A 23,095-nucleotide genomic window follows, 5' to 3' on the forward strand; every position below is an offset into this window, starting at 1 on the left:
AATTTTATTATTCGCATATTAGCCATCGAATAACTGGACCGAACATAATTGAGCTTGACATGGTACGTTCATTACGAACAAACCTTGTAAGATAGCGAGAGAGAAAAAGAAGATAATAATAATGTGCTTGTTAACCCACTTTCACTTTTTTTGCAGGAAAATAACAATGAAATGAATCAAAGTCACAGACATTTCCCATGTGATCTTTGCTTGAGAGAATAGCAACCCTTTTCCAAAAAAGCGGCTCTCAACACCTTCAATCGAACAGTTGTCACGCTCTCTTGTATTCGATTTTCTCGCCCCGGTTCCTCTTTCATTCTTCCGACTGCCGGCTCTTTCCTTACTACCCAGCAAGCGACTCCCCCCTCCCCCCCTCCACCCACCACCACTGCCATCTCGAGACGAGTGAGAGTGTAGAGAGGGCGGGAGGTATTTCTGGCTTGCATCTGCCTCTGCGGTATTCTCGGTGGTGAGCGATGGTTGCTCCCTCCCCCTCGAGAGAAACGTCCTACAGAGGGAGGTACTAGAGAGAGGGGGGGGAGATCTTTCTGGAAATATGCCTTCTCTCCCCTCTTCCCTTCGATCCCTGCGTCACCTCTTAATGCCCCTTAACGACTATCACCCACGCACCCTGCACCCCCACAAGGGGGTGGAGAGAAACATTCCCAATCCTCTTGGAGCGACACCCATTTCTCGAAACGTCTGCGTGTGAGCTCTTCGGGAGGAAACGAAAGACGCGGCCAAGAAATTTCCAAAATCCAAATCCCCCAAACACAGGGGGACGGAGGACGGATAATATATATCACTATCGTGAAATGACGATGCATTTTTTGTACGGTACGGTGCATCCCTTACAGTACTCTGAGACTCAACTGGAATGAAGTATATAACTTTATAGACATCAAAACAGAATTTTATTTAAGTATGTATTAATTTCAGTATTTAAGTAGCAAGGGGCATTTTTAAAATCATTCTGTCCTCCCTCCATTCACTATAAACACTAATCAATTTCATTCCATCTAATTTCACTCCTACCCTATCCTTCCTTCCTTGTTTACCCTGCAACACTATTTTCAACATGCCCTCCCAGCTAAGTATGCTCTTTGCCGTCTTTCTCCTCCGTATCTCATGCACAGGCTGCCGCTCCTCACCCACCATATCCAGCACCTCGTAGTTCTTCCTACTCTCCGTCCAATCTACCTTCTCCATTCTTCGCCACACCCATACCTCCAGTCTCTTCTCTCTTCACTCTTTACAAAGTGTCCACGTTTCTGCACCACGATGCGAGGCAATCGAGATCAGACTCTTCACTTCCATTTTCTTTGATTTCTCATCATATGAAAGCAAGGCATTAAAAAGTTCAGGGAATAATCAATTAACACTATCATAACTCATGCTAATATGGTAAAGATGTATAACATCGTAGCATGTTGAAATGTTATTAAAGACCTGCGTTACGCACTTCCTATGGTATTAAGGTAAGGTGTTACTTGAGTCCTGATATTCTTAAGGTTTTTAAAATTTTCCACGGATGCTAAGTATTATCTTTCCATACTATTTCGCTCGAAATTAAAAATCTATTCTAAGATGTAAAGCCCATTTCTCTTTTGACAAGGCACGCCACCTGTAGCCCATCTGTCATTCACGAGTGAATTATTTTGTTTATTTATTATTATTTTTAAATAAAAATTATCTTATTTCCAACAGAAAATCTTGTGCCACTAATTCGCACGTCCTGAAATAAAGACATCTTAATTATGTTTACTCATTATAGGTGACAGTCTTTACTTACGAACTTCATGCGTAATATGTTCCATTTTATCTCAACGCCATTATTATTTAAAAACATTGGATACATTTCACTGGGTCTCAAAATCTCTTCCTTCCCTTCTTAAGGAGTTCGCTCGTCCTGAATATAATCTGATTGCCTCTAGCGACTTCCCACTTGGTTGTCACGTGATAAAATAAGCACCGTTACGCTCGCTGTCGTGATAGCCAGAAAATGAATTTTGGGTCCATTTATAACAGATCGTGCATCATAATCTTTGCATTTTTCCGGAATTTAATTCATTACCTTTAAAGTATTATATAAATTCATAAAATTCAGTTATTACCAATTGCATTTACTTTGTAAGAAAACCTAGAATATTTTCCTGCATTGAAATTGAGTTGAATTACACTTTCATCAAGAATAAATTAAGGGTGTGGGCGGTTTGATTAAGTTTATCAATTCCAAAAAACCTTACGGAGAGGACCGGACAACTTAGTGGGCCACATAATGAGGCATGATGGCCTGGTGAAAACAATCGTAGGAGGGCAAGTGGAATAGAAAAAGCAGGATAGAAGGAGGAGGACAAGGGACGGCTCCGAATGATTTACATAGGCAAAGGAGAAATACGTCGCTATGAAAACGCTTGATAGGAGAGAGGAAAGGAGAGCTGCGACAAACCGATCTTCGGATTTTTTACTTAATGATGGTGATGAATTATGCTAAAGTTGATATTCAAGAAATATGGTACATGGTAGTTTACATAGACATTCGTTACATTTATAACATTCGACAAGATATAGCAAGCTTCGTTTTCTCTTTCTCCCTATGCTAAGGACCAGTGAGAGGTTTCTACGTAAGTTGTGGTGGGGTGCCTCTTAAGGAACCGACCCCACTTGGCACTCAAAACACAAGCGTCATCGCCACTGCAGTCGAAGCGCTGACTTTGCTTCCTTCCGAGCCCTCCCTCCCCAACAACCGAAGGAACACTTGGAGGAGAGAAGGGAATTGTATTTTCTGGAGTGGAGGGAACACAGCGGTTGAGGCTCCTCTAGTCTTAACACATCCTTCGCTTCTATGACTGCAGTCATGCTCAAGGGGGCGTGGAAATTGAGAAGTGCCCTTTCTTCTCTCCTGACACGCGCTCTTCTTTTTGTCCGGGATTGAATCTTGCTAATTATCGCGCGCCGCGCATATTTCGGTCGCGAAAGCCAACCTCGCTGGCAAATGAGAATTTCGCCAATAAACTAATGTGATGCTCCTAAAGGATGAAATATGAGTTAAGTAATTACACACGCACATTTGATGGATTTTTAAATATTTTTTTATAAAAGAACTACGTTTTTTTGCCAACTAAAACGAATAAAATACATTACTTAGCCTGCCTAAGAGTTTCTAAATTAATTACTTCAAATGCAACGAAAAACGTAATGGGCACGCTCCACAATAATTACATTTTAATTATGAAAAATATAAATTGGCTGCTATAGTGCCTAACGTTTTTCATTTAATATTTATTTAGAGACAGCAGGCTCATAAAAAATATTTTTACTCCATTTAGTTTGCGAAACGTTGTTCTTTTATAAACATTTTTAAAGTATTGTTCAGATGACAATAATCTGGAAGTAGGCCAGGATTATTCGGAGAGTGGGTTAAAATTAGTTATGTAATATAATAATGGATTGGAAAAGATCACTGATTTACAGGCTAAAAGAGTATGTGAACAAAACCGATACCTTCATACACAACGAGCCTTTTCTCCAGGAACTTTACCATCCAAAATTTGACACGTGGAATTTAAGAATGACATGGTTTACATGACGTATTCTCTTTTATTCCCCATCACTCTGAAAAATAAATCCTAGCCACAAATAATGCTGATAAAGGGAATAGATCCTGAGGCATCACCCTGCGATCCTTTGGAACCGTCCAAATCCCTTTTAAAACCAGACTTAACAACGCTACTGCTGAGAAGATCGGAGGAAATATGCCTTCAGGCCTCGCAGGAATCCGGCAAAGCACGACCGAAAGCCTCAAATTCCGCACATATCATTGCCTTGAGACGATTCCCTGCTCTCACGTCATAGCTATGATTTATCCGGCCCGCACGCAGACAGCGGCGATGAGAGTCTACCGATGGAAGTCCACGACCACAGGCACCGAAACCAGAAATATTTTATTTCATCGGATGAATTGGGTGGAGGAACTGGAACTCATCGGAATGACAAGATAAAATAAATCTTTTCACGAATCCCAACATATTTTCGGTCTCATTTTTACCCGCCCAAAGCAAAATAATAATTACCTACCACCTGGTACAAATGGACGTGGAAAGATTACTATAAATTACATTTCGAATAGAAAAAGTTGATTCTATAAATAGTTCATAATATTTTAGCATTTCATCTCCTTTTTAACCTACATAATATGCAAATGGAACTCAATTTTAAGTAGCATCTCGTGGACAAAATAGCATGCCACAAAACCGTGAAAAAATTATGGGTACGAACATTTTTGGGAACATTATCTATTCAGAATCCTCTTAAAATACCTATTCTCCTTAAAACTTAAAAATTCCTCATTATATTTACGCTGTAATTCATCTTTTTCACATTTATTTTCCCGATCAGTCTAAATTTAGCGCTCTGCCTAACTTACTTATACAATTATAATTATACAGGTACAGACAATATAATAAGGAGGAAAACTTACCATACCCGATTTTGATGAGCTACAAAAATATTAATTGTACTACCTTATGGTATTTCTTTCACATTTGCCTGATTTTCAATAAATTCAAGCATCGCAGTAATCTTTCTGTTCATCTAAAATATTACATCAATAAGCAATTGGATTATAAGGAATTAGAATTATATCATCACAAAGCAAACTTATCCTGTTATTGCAGATTTGTATAATTGTAGATTTATCAAAATAAATTTTCCTAAAATCTTACACAAGTTAAAACAAGCTGACAGATACAATAAAGTAGGTGCGAAAAATTCCAAAAAAAGTTTTCCTGAATAAAGAATATTTTTTTAAACAGTCAAATAATATCTGAAGGGAAATGAGTAGCAAAAAATAAAACTGCAACTTTGAAATTTATGACCAATGCCTCAAAAACTTTTAAGTTCGCGAACAAGGAATAAGGGAAGGCAGTGAAAGATCTTGAAAAGTTCTTACGGATTAATGAGATTATGAAAAAGGCAGCTAACGTCATAAAGAAAGTATTTATAGAAACCATTAAACAACAGCTCATTTTTTTAACCCTTTTTTATTTCGGTGAAATGGAGTGCGATCTATTCCCGTCAATCACCGTGGGTTAAAATTTGTTCATCCAAAGAAAACCACAGCAGGACGCCAAATTTTGAAACGCGGCGATAAATATTTTAGGCGTCATCCATAGATTTAAAATCTTGCTGGCAGACTCGGAGCTTTCATCATCGGGGAGGAAGAAAGCGATGACTTAAAAAAGTAAAAAAAAACTGCAGAGATTTACGAATGAGAACTCGCTCCAAAACTCCCTCAATGACGTAAATAGCATCCGCGGTTATGCGTGCACTGCCCACAAGTACCCACCGGAGAGCAGCTGCTCTCAATTATAAGAGGACGTTTCGTTATGATTTCCTTTTGCATTTAAAATCTTATTTCTTAATGGTGACACATGAAAAAGCTATGTTATTAATATTTAGGTGTTCTACCGGCCAAGGTTGATTGGCATAGAGTTTTTTTTAGAATTATTCCGGCCGTCTACCCTCTCATCATGGACTTTTCGCTTAATTTCACAATAAAGTATAGTATATAATAAAGTAAATTCCCTTACCATATTTCCATGAATCTAATTCTCTTCCTCCCCTTCCCCGCCCACTAAGCATTCTCTCTTGCACGATTTTTACCTCCCCTTCCCGTACTCGATCCATTCAACTCCTTATTAGCTCAAATAGGGTAAGTATATAAGTATGGATTTGTAGTCGTCATTTTAATTTTTTATAGATTCAATTAATATTAGTTTCAAGTTCATTTTATCTACCGATGAGGTTCAAAATTAAGTGCGGGTCACTGAATCAAGTAATCATAAAATAATATTTTTAAAAATGAAAGCTAAAAATTAAACGCGGCTCACTAAATCAAATAATCATAAAATAATATATTTTTAAAATGAAATCTCAAGCATCCAAAACCTCAATACTTCCTCAATTCTTCAAGAATTTTTTTTCATAAGTTTGACATGGCACTATCTTCTTAACAAGTCTATCATCGAATGTTGTTTGCTACAAAACTCCCTCTTCCAAGAATTCTAGCATTTCTCCGCCCGTCAATAGTACGGTGAAAACAAACCCACGATTCCTCCCGTCCCAGAAAATTCTTTCCCTCACAAAAAACGGTGAGTGCTCCTAATTCCATTTTTATAATAACAAAAAGTTTCACTTAAAAATAAATTCCAAAAAAACTCTATTTTCACTCGTCATTTTCATAGGTCGTCAGTTACAATATTAATAACGGTGAAATGTTTTTCGTGCTGCGCTTTCAGCAAATTCAAATAAGGTGGAATCCATTTCGAAGCCGAGGTTATTTTTTCACGAAATTCACCGTAAATATGAATTGCCACTTACTCTATCACCGTTCAATAGATTCTGTGCGAATTTATTGACTAGTATTAGAAAAACTCGACAATGAAAGATGGTACCGTTGACTACACTTTTCTCGTCTTTCTAATTCCAATTTTGGTTGACTTCTCAGCGATGATATCGTCCCTCGATTTCACGAGTTATGTTCGAAACACTTTCTTTGCGGCTCCTCTTTAACGTCTTAACTCCTTTTTTTGCGGCAAGTTTTATGCACTCAATTATCAATACTAGTACTCGTAGGAAACAAATGCACGAGAACAGCAGACGCACGGATAACATTTTGAAGAGCTTTTTTGGGACATCGGGAGCTTTATTGAAGTCTCGAAAACGCTTAAACAAGAATAAAAGGAGAAGAAGAAGAAGAAAGAACACCATCTCCCATGACTGCCTTTATGGCTTTGACGGGTTTCACGCACATCACCCTCGTCCGTGATTGGCGCGCCGGTAACGGAAGCTAAATACAGACTCGCAAATCTTTGCCGTGGGCATGTGCATTTCGGAGCGAGACGCGGTTGGCTGGGGGGGGGGATGGAGATTTTTGGTAAATAAACACGAAAGCGATTTAGAAAAAGGCAGGAGACTCCTGCTGCTATGAGGTTGAAAAGAGGGGATACGTTTGTTGGCAGGAGCGTAGAGGAGGTGGGAAGGGGGTCGGCGCGAAACTTGGCCCCTTTCCCGAGTTTTGCTCTTTTTTAATGGATCGAAAAAAACAAACGAAAGACGAAAAGGCGCACGCACGCGCTACGGTAGATTTCCCTCCGAGACAACGTTCTCTCAACCAATTCTTTCGGTTTTATTTCGTTTATTCCTTCCTTGGCTTTCCACCTCAATTAACTAAACTCGCAGTAGGCGGATAATTAAATGTACCTACTATTAATTTTATTACGGTTTATTACGCAGACGACCGGTCGAATCTTAGAATTTTTAGGATATGATTTTCTGCGGATTTCCTAGATTTCTTTTGAAATTGATGCATCATGCTCCCAATTAAGAATTCAACTTTGGCAATGACTTAAGCTGTTGTTATTTTCTTTATTCTAAGTCCAATGTGCATCCAATCATAAGTAAATTTTATCTATGACTACACAATTAATGGAGAAAAAAAATTTTTGCATTGATATTTTAATTATATTTTATCGACTATGAAAGCGGTATTTTAAAAGTTTTAACCCACTCTTTTCAATGGATTTTCTGAAATTATAATGAAAAAATCACCAAACGTATCTGTTTTAATTCCATCAAACATTATTATGTCATTACGGATGAAAACAACAACATTGTCCAGATAACAGCTCAACAGAAGGGACCACAGAATTGCCAATATTGGGCTGTAGTAAATTTCCAATGGATATGTTTTCCATCGGCCTTCAAAAAAGAAGTGGAAACAGAATTCCCGACGTTAGCTGTCAATTTGCGCGGTCAAACAAATTGCAATCTTGGATGCCTGCCCGACTCATCGCTAAACAAGGGATCAGATTTCAGGGGGTGCTAATGACTCGCTTAGTCTCCGTCACAAATGTACTCTTCGCAAAGAAAATATTTTCTTACCGCATTCTCGTGGCGAAATATACATGGTCGAAAAATACGATTTTTAAATGGATGCTTGAATGTGGACCTTGAATGGGTGAAAAACAAGGTAATACACAGGTAGCGTAGCTTCAATATGTACGCACCTTCAAAAGGTAAAGGATAAAATTGGTACCTTTGAAAATGCAAAATATACCAATCCCACATTAAAATCGTCATGCTTGTCGTGTAAATCGTATATCCGAGACAACAAAAATTAAAATATGCAATTTTTCATGCAATATATATTTTAAGCAGCATTTGTTTTTACTGAAAACTGCAACCACCACATTTTTGAGAATCGTTAAATTTTACTAATTGTATTTTAATGACATGACTCCAACATCGATAATATTGAGCATTTAACGAGTTTAGAAAATAGTTTGCTAGCATATAAGCTTTACTGATTAAAATTTGCAAAAATACTCATCCGTAAAACTACAAGCACAGCCAGCAGCACATAATATATTTTTTTGCCCAATGATTAGTGATTAATTATTATTCGTAGCCCAAGTGGCTAGTTTTTCTCATTCTCTTAACTAATACTTGACTTCGGTGCACAGGCAGGCCACTGCCCTAGTTTCATAAATAGCAAACTCTTACAAAATTTCGCGGCGGTGAATGGTTGAAATAGAAAAATGGATAGGAAAATATGAAATGCAATTTATGAAAATAAGGGAGGATCTCATTCCGAAAATTTTGATGCCAAAAAATATTTCAAAACAAGAATATGTCCGATAAAATTTATTTATAAAGACGTAAGAACTTGAAAGTTTTGTTACAGATATGGAAAAAAACTCACTTAATATAAAATCGCAATATTTATCTCTACCTTGAGAAAGATCGTTGGATAATCGTAACTTGAGTTGGAATAAAATTTTCAATGTGTGGAATGAAGTTACGACGTATCAATAAAATGCCTACGAAAATAATCAGAAACTAAAACATGCACACGTAACCAGAGTCATTCATTAAGCGAGCTTTTCTTCCGCTCTTTTGCTTCAGTAAATAATTCAAGCAGAAAATTTATAACGTGCAAATAGAGTAAATTTTGAAATGATTTGAAATGATGATTTTATTGCTTAAAAGAATCATTCGTCCTAAGGACCAAGCGGCGTTCACAAAATATGAAAGAATTTGAAAACGTTTTGCGTGGGGTGAGGGTTTATATTCGTCCACAGTCGGAACTCATTAACGTAGCTATGAAGGCCAGCCGTTTTATTTGCCGCCTATTTACGAGAGACGACTCCGCGGTTTTATGGCGTCATTTCCGACTGCTTACGAGAGAAAATAGAACATTTTCAATATCTTACACGCCGGAACCGCTCTACCGATGCTATCGCTCCAAAAAAAGGATTCTCAAAACACTCACATCCACTTCCACTCCCAAATTCACCTCCCCCAAATCCTATCCGTGATACTACATTTGCTGGTGAACAATGTCAGTTGAAAACAAATAATAGCTTGGTTAACTGTAAGTACTAATTAAAGAATCAACACTAAAACTAGAGAAACCTTAATAAAAATAAAAATTATTTATTAGTTATTAAAATTAGTTAAGTACCGTTCATATAACTGTACAGGTGTCATCTTAATAATTCCATACGTCATACAGGTTTCTGCATTATAAAATTTAAAAAATAACAGGGAATGAAACAGCTGTTTGAGTACAGGGTATTTGGTTCAGCTAATATCTGTGAGAAGTCATGTAGGTATAATAATTGAATAAAATGGTTCATATTCTTTTCTTTTGCTGATTTTTCATGTACACCTTAACTATCTTAACTATCAATAAGATACCAATGGAAAACAATACTAAAAGAATCATTTTGATCCTGAATTGAATTTCTCATGTAAGGCAAAAATCAAAACAATCACATTAAGCTCGAATACGAATACGAAATTTTCAACTCGAGTTGATAGGAAATATTACCTCGAATGGACAATTCGGTTGACGGTTTACGGTACATTACCATTCGCATATATTAAATACATGGAGTTATATATTTAATCATATTTTACCGCTCTTTCATCTCCTAATTAGATGATTATCTGGTTCTGGTTGCATCAATTCTGGTACTTCCCAAGTGATTTCTCACTCGAAGCTTTTATTTACCCTCAGTAATGCTCAGCTCTTAAAAATCTCATCGATATCGACTACTGAGGACGTATTTCTTGCGTCATGGAGGGAAGGCGAGGGTATAGTTTACGTTAGCGAGATCGGTTTAGGTCAGTCCCTGAGATTGAAAATAGGTCAGTCCCTGGCACCCTTAACGGTGGACCACTGAAACTGAACAATCATCACTTTCTCAACGAATTTTTTTTTTTTTTTTCAAGTAAACTCGCGACCCTCGCCTTGCGTTCTTTCGAAAGGCCGGCAGGCTAAGACTAAGACCGAAGACTAAGATGAACGAAAAATGAGATCATTTGAAACAATGACAGTTGGATAGGTTGGTAAACGGTGAAATGGAGTAGATGAGGTTTTTTTTCATTTCTAAATCCAAACAAATCATTAAGTCAGAAACTCTGAGACTCTGAAACTAGTTTCATCAAAAATAAAAATTCATATCGATACCATTATAATAAAATTATTAAATAAATTTTTTAAATCACAAAATTGTCAAAATTAGAAATACTTTGGAAAATCCTATTTAAATGAAGTAATTGAAATCAATTTCAAAGAAATTTCTGCTTTTCAATTTTGTATTTCATTTGAAAATGTACCTTCTCAGACTCAACTTCAATAAACTGTAACGTCTTTACACGAAATTCTAATTAAATAATACAAAATGATATACAATCAAAATGATCGGTATAGGCTCAAGCGGTGAAGATGTCATTAAAATTGTTATCAATACAACAAATCACCAGTATACTATAAAATTAAATCTATATTCCATTAATTAACCTTGTTAATTATATTATTTACGTAGGTTACACCTGAGCCTTTCTTTTGCGCGTAAAGTTAGATAGCGTTTTTCCTCAGAATAGAAACGACATGAATATTGAATTACTCATACTTGTATTTTTCATATTGCAATGCAATTTTGCAAAAGGTACATTTTTTGTTGGTGACCTAACTTTTCCATGAAAAAACAGAACTGCTGCTCAATGAGTTTACGAAGACCAATCCTATCCCGAATAAAATAATCCTGAGCACAAGCGATGGAACCAAATGGACCAGCTCTATACAGGACTTTCAGCTGGATCTCTATGGTGACGAAATAGTGGGCGTTCCCTCAGTAATTTCTCAGAATAGACGTCTGCCTATTCTGAGAAAATCTGAGGGCGCGGTCACAGCCAATCAGCAAGCGTCTTACCCGTATCATCTCATCGATGATACGTGATGGGTGACCGGTACGTTATTTCTTCTCGATTATCGGACTCATTACTTTTTCAAACTTTAGTTAGCATCGGCGATAAAGCGGAGAGCATGGTAAATATTTACCAGCATCTCTTTGTGTATATCCAATGTCTGTATATCATGTATTTTACCTCGGGAAAAATTTTAAAGTAAGATGGACCGTAAAGTAAAGTAGGATTGTAGAGGAAAGTAAGATATTTAAGATACAGGAAATATTGATAATTGTCTATCGTATTCACGTTGAACATTTAAATTGTAAACATTCGAAGCGTTAGAAAGCTAGAACGAAAATGAAGAGTTCTGGAGAATGTTTGTCAAAAATCCAGCATCGTAGCTTGAAATATTTTTCGGGGAGATGGGAAGCGCTTACTTGGAAGGGATAAAATGAAAAGGAAAATATAGTTGTGCCACCTGAATACAATCCTAATGAGATTGTATCTTACGAAAGCTTCAGGTGGGGTCAGAGACAGCGAACAGCGGCAGAAATAATAAACGTCGACATAGGATATATTCTTTTTCTGTTAAAATGAGCAAGTTCTGTCGCGGACGGAGATTTTTCAGGAGAAAAAAGAAACCCCCATAAAGATTACATAAAATCTTGCCAACACACTAATTCAAAACTTCAGCTAAAACATAAATCCTCCTTAAATAAACAACCAGATGGTCAATTTCACAAATTTAGTTTCACATCTTTCTCGCACGATCCGGCATCAGCTCAGCTAGGCTGCGCAGGGGCAGGAATAGAATGTGCGTAGGGAAGATTCTTTGCTTTGTGGGGATAGGGGTGGTTCACTTCCTTCCGCGGCGCCCTGATGGTATGCAATCCGCTTTGCAATTTCGCTTCTCTTCCGGCATTTTTTTTAGATATTTCCAAATTACATCTAAACATTGCTTGTTGAGCTGGTGAGATAAAAAACTTCGTATTAAAGAGCCATATGAGTGATTACTATCTTTTCTATTCGCCAAGAGATTGAAGGGGGACCACATTTTGTTATCAACGTAAATTTTGTTTTTAACCTTCCGTCAGGCGCCATATTGGAACTGCTGAGTTCAGGCGCAGTGTGCCTGACAGGCACAAATGTGAAAAAACATTTTTAACTATTAGCATGGCTGTGGTCCAACTTTAAAGTTTAAAGCACCATTATTAGTGTAGTCGAACACTTGCATGATGTCATCCGTGCTACGCATGGACCCTTTAGATGCCATCGTACAGCCCCTAACCAATCCAGCAAAGTGCGATTAAGCATTTAGGCTCTTTAGGCTTTTAAGTATATCACGTATTACATACTTAACATATATTTAACCTGGCTTTATATAAAACATTTCTTCCTCCTGGCTTAAATATTAACCGATAATCTCTTAATTGCCACAGCACACTCTATCCCCCCCTTTGGACCCTACCTCCCCACTATTTCCCTTCCCTCAGCTATCTTTCCTCCTTTTCCTACAGTCTCCTACCTAACTCTGAGGAAGGTGGATGTATACCACCAAAAATTTAGTTCTGTGATTGTTTATTTTATCTTTTTGTGTCCTGTGCTTCTGCCCAACCTGGGATGTTTTTATGCTATATGTAATGTATTTTAGCAAGTGAATTCTATAAAGCCAGTTTATTTTTACTTTCTATTTTATTTATCTAATAACGCTTTTATTTTGCTTCTTTTCTTCTAACGCATTAATTGTGCCACTATTTTGCTCAATTATCCTGAATAATCCACGTCTGATCTGTTGGCATAAATGCGAAAAGTGAAAGGCTGCAAGGAGTGTGTCAAAACATGAAGCTACCATGAGCCTATGCAAGGGTCTATGCTGCATAGCGGTGTGGAGAAATGAAAAAAAAATCATGCTGGGCCTCTCAGATCTATTGCGCCCGACGGAAGGTTAACGAAACTAGTTTCACACTAAACCTAAGTGATTTGTACAAATTTAGGAATGAAAAGAAACTTATTCGTTCCAATTACTAATAACTTTTGCATAGCCAACCTACCCAACACTACTTAACATTTCAAACAATCTCATTTTCGGTCACCTTTCAATATAGTCTACCCCCTAAACTGTTCCTAATTAAGGGGTTCAAATCCCATAAAATTTGTGAGTGAGGCTCCTAGATAACCACCAATAACCACCACAAATACATTCCTCTCCATTCCTCCTCAAGCCCCTCTTTAAGTACACCCCATCGTTCCCTAAAATATTCTGCTTTGGCCTTGAGAAGTCAGGGTGGAATTAATGAGAGGAATCCCAAGTAGCCATTAGCATGCTCTTAACAGAATATGACTGGTATCAAGTTCTGTCCTCCACAGTTGTGGATCTGGGTTCAAATCCCTGCAGTGGCGGAAATTTTTCAACCCCTGCCGTGTTGAGGGTACCTTGAGTACAGCCCATTGTTTGCCAGAAAGGATGTTTGACCATGGTCTCATCAGTGCCTTTCGTTAAGAGCAGGCTAACATGTACCATCGCTGGTTTTCTCTCCACCCTTCCTATGAAATGAACTAAACATCTCTCCTCAAAGAAGCAATGTGAGATCTGATATAGCCAAAAAAATTCTTTAAAACAAATGATTTGAAACTAGAAGCCCCCTTGGGTCTCTAAAGCACATTATAACAGGAAGAAGAGATTTACGTCTTTGAGATCTCAATGGAGAAAGATGAATAATAATTTGTCTAAAACCTGAAGATATATCCACCCGCCCAAATTTAAGACTCTGTTGAAATGAGATAAAATGGTTGAAATTAACAATGAAAAATCTCTCTTTTAATTAAATTAGATGAATAAAAATACAATTTTTATACGCTTTGGTTTGACTGGTGAATTGTATCTCTTTACGGCTTTGAAAATTTTCTTTGCTTACTTTGTTGGTTATAATTTGCAGGCCAGAAATAAGGAACAAGAGGCAGAGGTTCTGCAATGGATTGAGCAAGTGTTGGGGGAGAAGCTTCCGGGAGGCAGCTACGAAGACATCTTGAAGGATGGCATAGTCCTGTGCAAACTCATCAACAAGATTGCACCTGACTCCGTGAAGAAAATTCAAACTAAAGGGACCAACTTCCAGCTCATGGAAAACATTCAGAGGTGCGTTTACTTCTGGGCATTTAGTACAGTTCTTTCATTGCTGATGGTTATTCACAGCTACTGCTAGGTAGCCATTAGACAATAATACATACAGGAATCGTCGGGAGAGTTGCTTATTTCTTCACTAACCTCAGAAAGGGACCTCCAATTTGGACTATCAACTCTGAGCATTGTTTGACTTTGATTACAGAGTACATACACTCTATGAGAGCCATCTCTCTTGTCAGGACACAAATTAAAAAGAAATATTTTTGTAATTTCGAATCGTTGGAGAAGCCTATGTAAGGATATGTCTCACACTTATCCTGCTTTGCAAAAACTTTGGGTAATCGATTCATAACAGTACTGCTTCCCAATGCAATGCTAGATTATCTTATTTTAAACAAGCATATCATCTGATATTTCATTATACATGAATAATAATAATAATTATGGTAAATAAATGGAGTATCACTACATACCATGCCATTGATAGTGATTCTTATTCAGACTGCAAGTTCTTAATTTTTTACTCTTGCTATGGCTTTAAAGAGAAGAAGCCTCACAGAGTCACTTTCTTACGATGCTAGAATTCCTTCTTACATAGTTCCTTTTTCCTTGAGCTCTCACTAATGTGACTGAGTCTTTGAATTTGGTTCTTTTAAGGTTGGAGAGATGCCATTTGTGACCCGGATCTAATAAACACCACTTGTTTCTTTCATGGTAATCATCTAGATTCCAAGCTGCCATTAAGAAATACGGAGTTCCAGAGGAGGAGATATTCCAGACTGCTGATCTGTTTGAGAGGAGGAACATCCCTCAAGTCACCCTTTGCCTCTACTCTCTTGGAAGAATTGTGAGTTTCTCTCTTCACATTTATGTATTTACATTTTCCCTCTTCTCCTGAAGAGAGGAATTTTGCTCTCCCGCTTCTCCTGAAGACATTTTTTCTGAGCTACCGGAATTAAATCTGATCAGATCTTAAAAGGGAGGGAAGTGAAGTTTCAGATCTCGTGGGTACAATGAAAACCGGTGCTGTGTTTCTTCTAATTTCCTAAAAGGTTCTCAACTGTTTCCCTCAACTAAGCTAATGAGCTAAACCTCCATTTCTGCTAATTTCTTGTTTACTCATATCATGCATTACTGCATAAAAGTTTACATATTGTCCAATTTCAGATATGAAAATTACTTTTAAAAGGTTGTATGATTATTTTTTATTATATAATAAGTTTCATTTGGTTTTCATCACATTTGATATGTTTCAATGGAAAAACACTTCAGGCTAAAATAATGACTGGGTATCATTTTAAATGGCCTTCTACCAATAGCATTTCAGGGAATCAGTGCATATTAACAGTGTGAAATTTCTACAGAATGGATAATGGATGGAGTGAGCATTTACTATACTTCTTATTTATTATTTCTGCGTAAAAGAATTACATATTGCATGATCCCGGCTTGGGTAAGAATTGATGAGTTGCAATATGTATTGGAATTTGAGATGCGCTTTTGATACAGTTGTTGTAATCAAATCTGAAGGAAGTCATGCCATTATATACCTTTGGAGATACTTTTTTCACCGATAAGATGATCTCAAATGAGCAGAAAAATGATACAATTAGCTAGCTAAAATAATGGCATTAAGAAATACCAAGTATGTAACATAGTTTTTTAAAGAATTGGGCCTAAAGAGAATAAAACTTGATGCTTAGTAAGGAAATTTTTCTGGGAAGTTTAATATGGAAAATTACATACATCAGAAAACTAAAACACGATATTGACTCCAAATTCTCACAATCTACTGGGGGAAAACTTGGGGGAAAAAGTATATAAAGAAATTGAATGCTGCCACAATTTATCTGCATGAAATTTTATTTTCTACTTGGTGGTATATTATTTTTAGGACTGATTCACAAGGTAGGAATCCAGACACGTTGTATTATCTTTCCCTATTTTTATTACAATCACATGGGCATGCTGTCAATATTGGACTTGTGCACCGAAAAATGAAAGATGATGTGGCATGTTTAAACTTAAAACATAATGCTTGATTCCCACATAAGGCCTGAGAATATTATACAATTAAAGCAGAATGTAATTCTCTCTTAGATGGATTACCAAACTAAGAAATTCCACATGAATTTATTGAGCATGAATTAGGTTTTGATGATGCATTGCAGAGTCAGATTTATGCATTTACAAATTAAAATTTCAGTGAAAACTATAAATTTTGGAAGAAAAAGGACAAGAGATATGATAATTTGTGGACTGAGAGCTTTTAGATATTATAATGATCAGGAGGCATAGCCAATGTTTCATGTTTCTGCTAATTTCCATTGCATTAGAGTTTTACGTTATTTTCCTGACTGGTCGTTTTTTCTAACATGGCCAGTTTATGCAAAGTTCATGGCTGCACAGGGCACCAAAGAGCTGTTTTTTTAAGCTCTAAAAATATCACATGAAATGTATAAGAGCAAGCACAATCATGCTGATATTTAAATTATTCCCCTGCATTCATAGTGAAACATTTTTTCCCGCCCTTGAATAATTGCTTATTTAAAAACCAAGTTTAATTTCCTTTCAGCCCAACTTTTCTGAATTATATTTTTACTTTTGCACAAAATGTGTTGGAGTATATTTAGACAAATCAATGAGCAACTAAACTTCATCAGTGGGTAAATATTATTATCGTTTGGACTGTGGGAATACGTGATTTCAGCTACCAGCCTGTGCAGGAGTCCTCTATCCTGGCCAAGTGTCTCGCAGGGGAACCCTTATAATCCAGGTTGACCCTTCCTTCTTTCTTACGAAGGAATGGGCCCACATTTGGAAACTTGTCATTGGTACATAATCAGCATGGAGTGGGAAGGATAAAATACGAAATGGGCAGGACTGTAGGCTATTCCAGGAGGCACCCCCTGTCATGAGGTCTAGCCCAAGAGAGTTAGGCCATTTAGCAATCCTTAGAGTGAGGGAAAGTACCCCATTGCAATAAAATGTTGAGAAACTGCAGCTGGTAGCTGAGCGATGGCCAAACGTTTAAAAACTTTTTTCCCACAGCCAGCATGCAAAAGGTACAAAAATATTCTCGCAGTCTAAGGGTTATTCTACTTGTCTTTCAGACGCAGAAGCACCCAGAGTATACTGGCCCACGGCTGGGACCCAAGATGGCTGATGAAAACAAGAGAGAGTTCTCGGAGGAGCAATTGCGTGCGCACGAGGCTCACCTCAACTTGCAAATGGGCTACAACAAGGGTGCCTCACAATCAGGCCATGGAGGATTTGGCAACACAAGGCACATGTAAATGCCAAATTTACATCAAGAAATGATGACAACATTTATAGGAGTGATGCCAAAGAAGTTGAAGCTTTACTGCTGTGGAAGTATTATTGAATTACGAGAAAGAAAGGAAGAACATCTGTATCAGCAAATGAGCTAACATGAAATATTTCATTTTTTTAATCTTTCTCTATTTTTCACTAAACTTGTAGTTGCAACTGCATGTTTCTCAGAAAAAGGTGCTTTTTCAGACTATCACACGTGTGTGGGATGAAGTTCTTTCCAAAGGAGAAAATTTATAATTAACCTCAATTTTTGGAGAAAATACATTGAGCTATTTCCCAAAATTTTGTTTCATTAACCTTCACCTGATATAAGTGAGCTGCACTCATTCAAGCAGTCCCAGTACTGTAAAGCACTGCTTATGAAAATTTATTAAATGAAGCTTGTTTCTCATTACTCAGATAAGAGAAAACAAAATCTCCAAGACTCTCCCATCCCCGATATCTTGGTATTCCTCTGCAAACCAAGAATGAATACAGCCCCTCATATACACACAACTACCCAATCATTGTCCAAGCTAAAATTATATACCAAGTACACCGGTTTTACTGGATAGTTAACACTGGGAGGATGGGAGTTCTGCCCTACCTGGAAGAATGGCTAGGGGTCATTTGACCCCTAAAATGTATTTTGGAATAAAACGCCTCAATTTCATCCAATATTCAGTTTTGTCGTATAATTTGCTGAATCCGTTCATTAAAAATACTTTTTAACATAATTAAATATTATTTCCATGGTCAAAATTTAATAACAATTATTTAAAAAAAACATGAATTAAACCGAATTTGGTAATCGATTGCAAATCTAATCATGATAATACTCAATTCAAAATTTGTGTTTTATATTTAAACAATAGGCTCACTGGGCTTAAAAAATATACATTGAAAAAATTATTAATTTGTTGTAAATCTCGGACAGACTAATTTTTTCATCACTCTTTCCACAAAATATTTTTTTGCATTGAATAATTGGACATTGGACAATTTATTCATCTACATCTACACACTACCCCGAAAGCCACCTAAAAGGCAGGGGTTGTTAGGTAACCAGCCATTTGCACATGAAAAGTAATTTAAAAAATGGAAAGGAAATTGGTGCAATTCGATGATATTTGGCACCTTTCTCTTTTTTGTGCCCGTGGAGACATGTAAATAAATTGATACATGCTATCCACACAGCATGTCTACTCCCACTTTGTTTTTACGATGCAATAGGATGGTCTCTGGTTTTCTTTCATTCGTTTCGGAAATAATGTCGTCTGAGATCATGCTGCTGAGTAAAAGTACATTCTTGTTCTATTTTGCCTGATACTAAGTAAAAGTATGGCCTAAGGTATTTTTGAACACTTGCATGGAATGGATTACAATATACATGCGTCACGCCGGTTTTTTCTGATCTTCCCTACAAGAAAAATATTCCATTTTTTTCTAATTTTCTGTCAGCTTGATAGATGGAAAATGATAAGTACAAGTTACATTTATTCCTGAATTCTTGTATGAGAATAATTCTTGTATCACTTTAGTAACTATTTATTTCCCAAATGCATGATTTGATGTCCAATCTTCATCTTTGCCACAATATGGAAATTGTTTTAGGCTGTATTTCCATTTCATATCTGTCAAAACCCAGTTCTTAATTCCAAATTTGTCTGGTTTATTATATGCAGGGTAAAAGGGCAGCTGCATTTTATTGGATAGAGTGGTGCATTTGCCGTTATGCTGAAGTTACCATCGCATGAACTATCTTGGACCTCGTAACTGAAATTGTCTCTTCCATCACATGCAGATGATGATAAATTGGTTAGATGGTCTTTGAACTGATGTTTCTGATTTACTTCCAGACTGATCTTCTTCGATCTCCCACAAAACAGCAAAAACCATCTCTCTGGTGTACGATTTACCCTAACAACTATTTGAATGGCGATGGCTCTCTTACCTTGATACCTTTCTCGACTTCTTACTTTCTTCCTCAACTCGCTACTGACATGCATAGGAAAAAAATCTACACATAAAAGTTCATTGTGGTAGAATCTTCTCCGGTTGCATTGGAGGTATAGAGAGCCGGATATCACTTGAAATGCATACAAAATGATAAAAAATTTCAGATGTAATGCTAATTGCCATTTGAATAGCAGGGACCCAACCGTGTAGCACTGATTTGTGTCTTCCAAGAACTTGTAGTCCTACGCGTGGATTCCAAGGGTATGATATACAATAGAATTTTACAGTCCACCCAATTCCTCCGCTCTCTCAAAAGGAGTCTGGATTTTGCCCTATCAGTCCTCCCACCCCACACCCCTACAGGATTAGGCAGCACTACGGCGAGACACCCAGAAAAGGGGTAAGGCTGAGTGACAATATCATCAGGCCGGAAAAATGAAACAGTTATTCGTAAACCTGACGTGGAGTTGATGAAAAATAATATATCTAAGAATCTTGGCTGAAGGACAACACTCATGGGATACGTGTTATTTTCTGGTGTGGGTAATACAATAATCATTGAACAATAAAAGAAATACAAAATAAAAATATCATAATTGCATGAATTCCACACAAAACAGAGATTGAGGACATTTTATTTCCCTGTGCTGCCTGTAAAATATGGAAAGATTGAGTACAACAAGTCACTAAGCCTAAGTTTTCGAATACTAGTAGGAGCCCATGGGACAAAACTGGCATTGCTTGCTGGTTCAAAATCAAGCAAATCATCTAAAACACTAGCATCTTGCTGGTTTACATAGCGCAAAAGAGCCCAAGGATAATCAGAGAGTAGAATATAGAACGAAAAAAAGCTGTGGGTCAACTGACCCCAGCCGTCCTTCTAGGTATGACCTGTCATAAAAATTAAAAACAAAAAATTATAGTTGAATTTACACTAATCTATCAAAATATAGACCAAAATGAAGAGAGTGAAAAAGTTTCAAAATTAAAAAAAATATATTGATACGAGCAATATTAATTTCAATAGGGTGGTTTCCTATTATTTTTTATTGCCTAAATTGAAAGATTATTACTCCTGGAGTACGTATTGCACGCTTTTAGATTTTTAAATGACGATATCTATTTTTTGCGATTAAATGAAAAGTGAAAATTTTCAAGCGTGCGAAAACGTGACAGGTAAGTATGAATGCCGGGAAATCTCTCCGTGTGACGTATTTCTGGTCCCCGCTGCTGCCCTGTGAGGTGACCTTGAGGTGAGGCTTAGCGCTGATGCGACGCAGGCTGCTAGCGGGTAGCTGAGTACTCTGCTGGCTGGTAGTGCTTGGCTTAAATAAGGGTTATTAATACCTTATCAAACGAAGAAAACTTTCCGACCTTAGCCAGTTTTAATAAGTGATTATTAAGACATGTTTCCCTGAGCTCTGCACCTCATGCATGCATTGGTAACCTCAGACGATTTATAACTCGTATCTTCTCGTATAGAAACTAGGTTGCTGTGACGTCACATGGAGTGGCATCGCATGGGCGCCCTTTTCAAATGATGATAAAAATGCCATTCGTCTAAACCGGTACTTCTAAAACTAAATGCTATGTACATTATGAATACAGTAATGGTGGGTAACGAATCGCAATCAATGCCTTTCATTTTCTTTGATGAAGGAAACTACGTACCCTATTCTAAAAATGGGTCAAATGACCCCAGCCGTCCCCATTAATGCAGATGATGCTCTGTACCTTATCATACACTATGTCATGGCTACTGGTGACAACAATTTCACTCATGCTCAAATAATCAGATATGATATGATGATATGATATTAATAGACCAATCATTGCACAGCAGCAACCTATGGAATACAGTCAAATCTCAGCAAAATTCACTTCTGAACTGTGGATGTATACTGGAACTGAGGTTAAATTGTTTTAACCATTTGGTAAAAATATACAGGATTACAAATTATTGTTCACCACCTCTAAAATGTTAACAAATATTAACTGGAAAAAATATTTTAATTTCTTAAGATGCTCTCATGCGGAGTCCCCAAATTTGGAATTTCCCTAAAATTTTTCTCTGATGCCAAATCGCTACCTTGGTTTGACTAGGTTCTAACTGACCTTCAGCTGGTTTTGAGAAAAATCTTGTCAAAGTTTTAAACTGCTCTATTTCTGTTATTAGTAGGAATTTATTTTTGATTTTTGGCACATACACTAGCGATCCACTAGATACACTAGTAATTATTACTTTAAGAAAATATGTTATTTATTTTATTTTTTTACATGTTGATATGAGTAATAAAATAAGTAAAATGCAGTTAGAACCTTGTCACACCAAATATTAGTTTTTTCTCCTTGCAGTTGGAACTTTGTCACTGTTCTAAATCTGTTATTATTTTACATAGAGGAATAAAAACCAGTGCAACACATAGAGAAACATAAACTTAGTTATCCTGAGTGAAAACACCAAATTTTGCAAAAATGTCGGTTAGAACCTTATGGACATATGGACATATGCCAAATGTTCTTCCCAAGGTTGGCATGGCAAGGTTAACAATTTTAATTACTTAGTATAAATGTACTCAGATATGGCTCATGTTTTAAAATCAATTAGTCACTCAGCTTCACATATTCAAGCTCAAGAGGAAGTCCTTATGAGAGATCAACTTTTAGTTTAAGGAAAGTAGGAAGAGTTATTTTTTCATTGCTACATGGCAGCAAACTTATATTCAAGTGTTGATTGCAACCACCACCATCAACGATCAACGACAGACACTGATGCTTGTGCTTTAGCTTCAACTGCAGTTGGTATAATGCATGTCTACGACTTTGTGTGTATTCCAAGAAGACCACAGGCTTTTTCTGCCTGGATGGGTAGGGCAGGTTAAAGACCCTTGTAATCCTCATCGGACCCTATTCCTGAGGGCCAGTGCTAGGGATCCCAGCCAATAAGGGTCAGATTTGCTCACATATTAAATGGAGTGATCATAATTTTCTGCTTACTTTGATACTAAAGATATTGGAAATTATTTAATCATATTTGTTAAAGCCTCCTAATATAAATATCTAACATATTGCATTACAATTACAAGAAGAGTGAGATAATAAGCCCTGTATAAGAGCAGGCAGACTCAAGGGAAAGAAATGAATCACTAACAAGGGAGGGAGGGACTCGTTTGGGTAAGAAAGAAGGGTTGCTGAATTTATACACTATATAAGACGGAAAGATTTGGGGCTATTAATATGAGGAGGTCTAGGAGAGACAATGTGGGTCATGATGTGGTCGAACATTTAAAATAGTTTTTCCTGAAGCCAACGGTACAATCCTAGATAGACGTTCCCCACAGTTGAAGGTCCCAGTGATCAAATTAATTAGCATAATTAGGCGTGAAATCATGGAATTGACGAGTAAGTTTATTACATTTCATTATGTTAAATTAATTG

The 23,095-nt window shown here is 37.0% G+C and overlaps 2 protein-coding genes across 2 annotated transcripts in view; one reads left to right on the forward strand and one right to left on the reverse strand.

Moving 5' to 3' along the window:
• LOC124160111 (muscle-specific protein 20) overlaps positions 1 to 18,001 on the forward strand; it is a 32,091-nt gene extending 14,090 nt beyond the window's left edge. The window contains exons 2-4 of the mRNA XM_046535860.1: positions 14,196 to 14,395; positions 15,110 to 15,230; positions 17,497 to 18,001. Coding sequence (XP_046391816.1) covers positions 14,196 to 14,395; positions 15,110 to 15,230; positions 17,497 to 17,679 — 504 coding nt within the window. The 3' untranslated portion in view covers positions 17,680 to 18,001. The remainder of the gene's footprint in view (positions 1 to 14,195; positions 14,396 to 15,109; positions 15,231 to 17,496) is intronic.
• The window catches only part of LOC124160110 (muscle-specific protein 20-like), an 87,337-nt gene that overhangs the window by 36,669 nt on the left and 27,573 nt on the right, over positions 1 to 23,095 (reverse strand). The window lies entirely within an intron of this gene.

Source organism: Ischnura elegans, chromosome 6, assembly GCF_921293095.1.
Source record: "Ischnura elegans chromosome 6, ioIscEleg1.1, whole genome shotgun sequence".
In the NCBI taxonomy this organism is placed as follows: domain Eukaryota; kingdom Metazoa; phylum Arthropoda; class Insecta; order Odonata; family Coenagrionidae; genus Ischnura; species Ischnura elegans.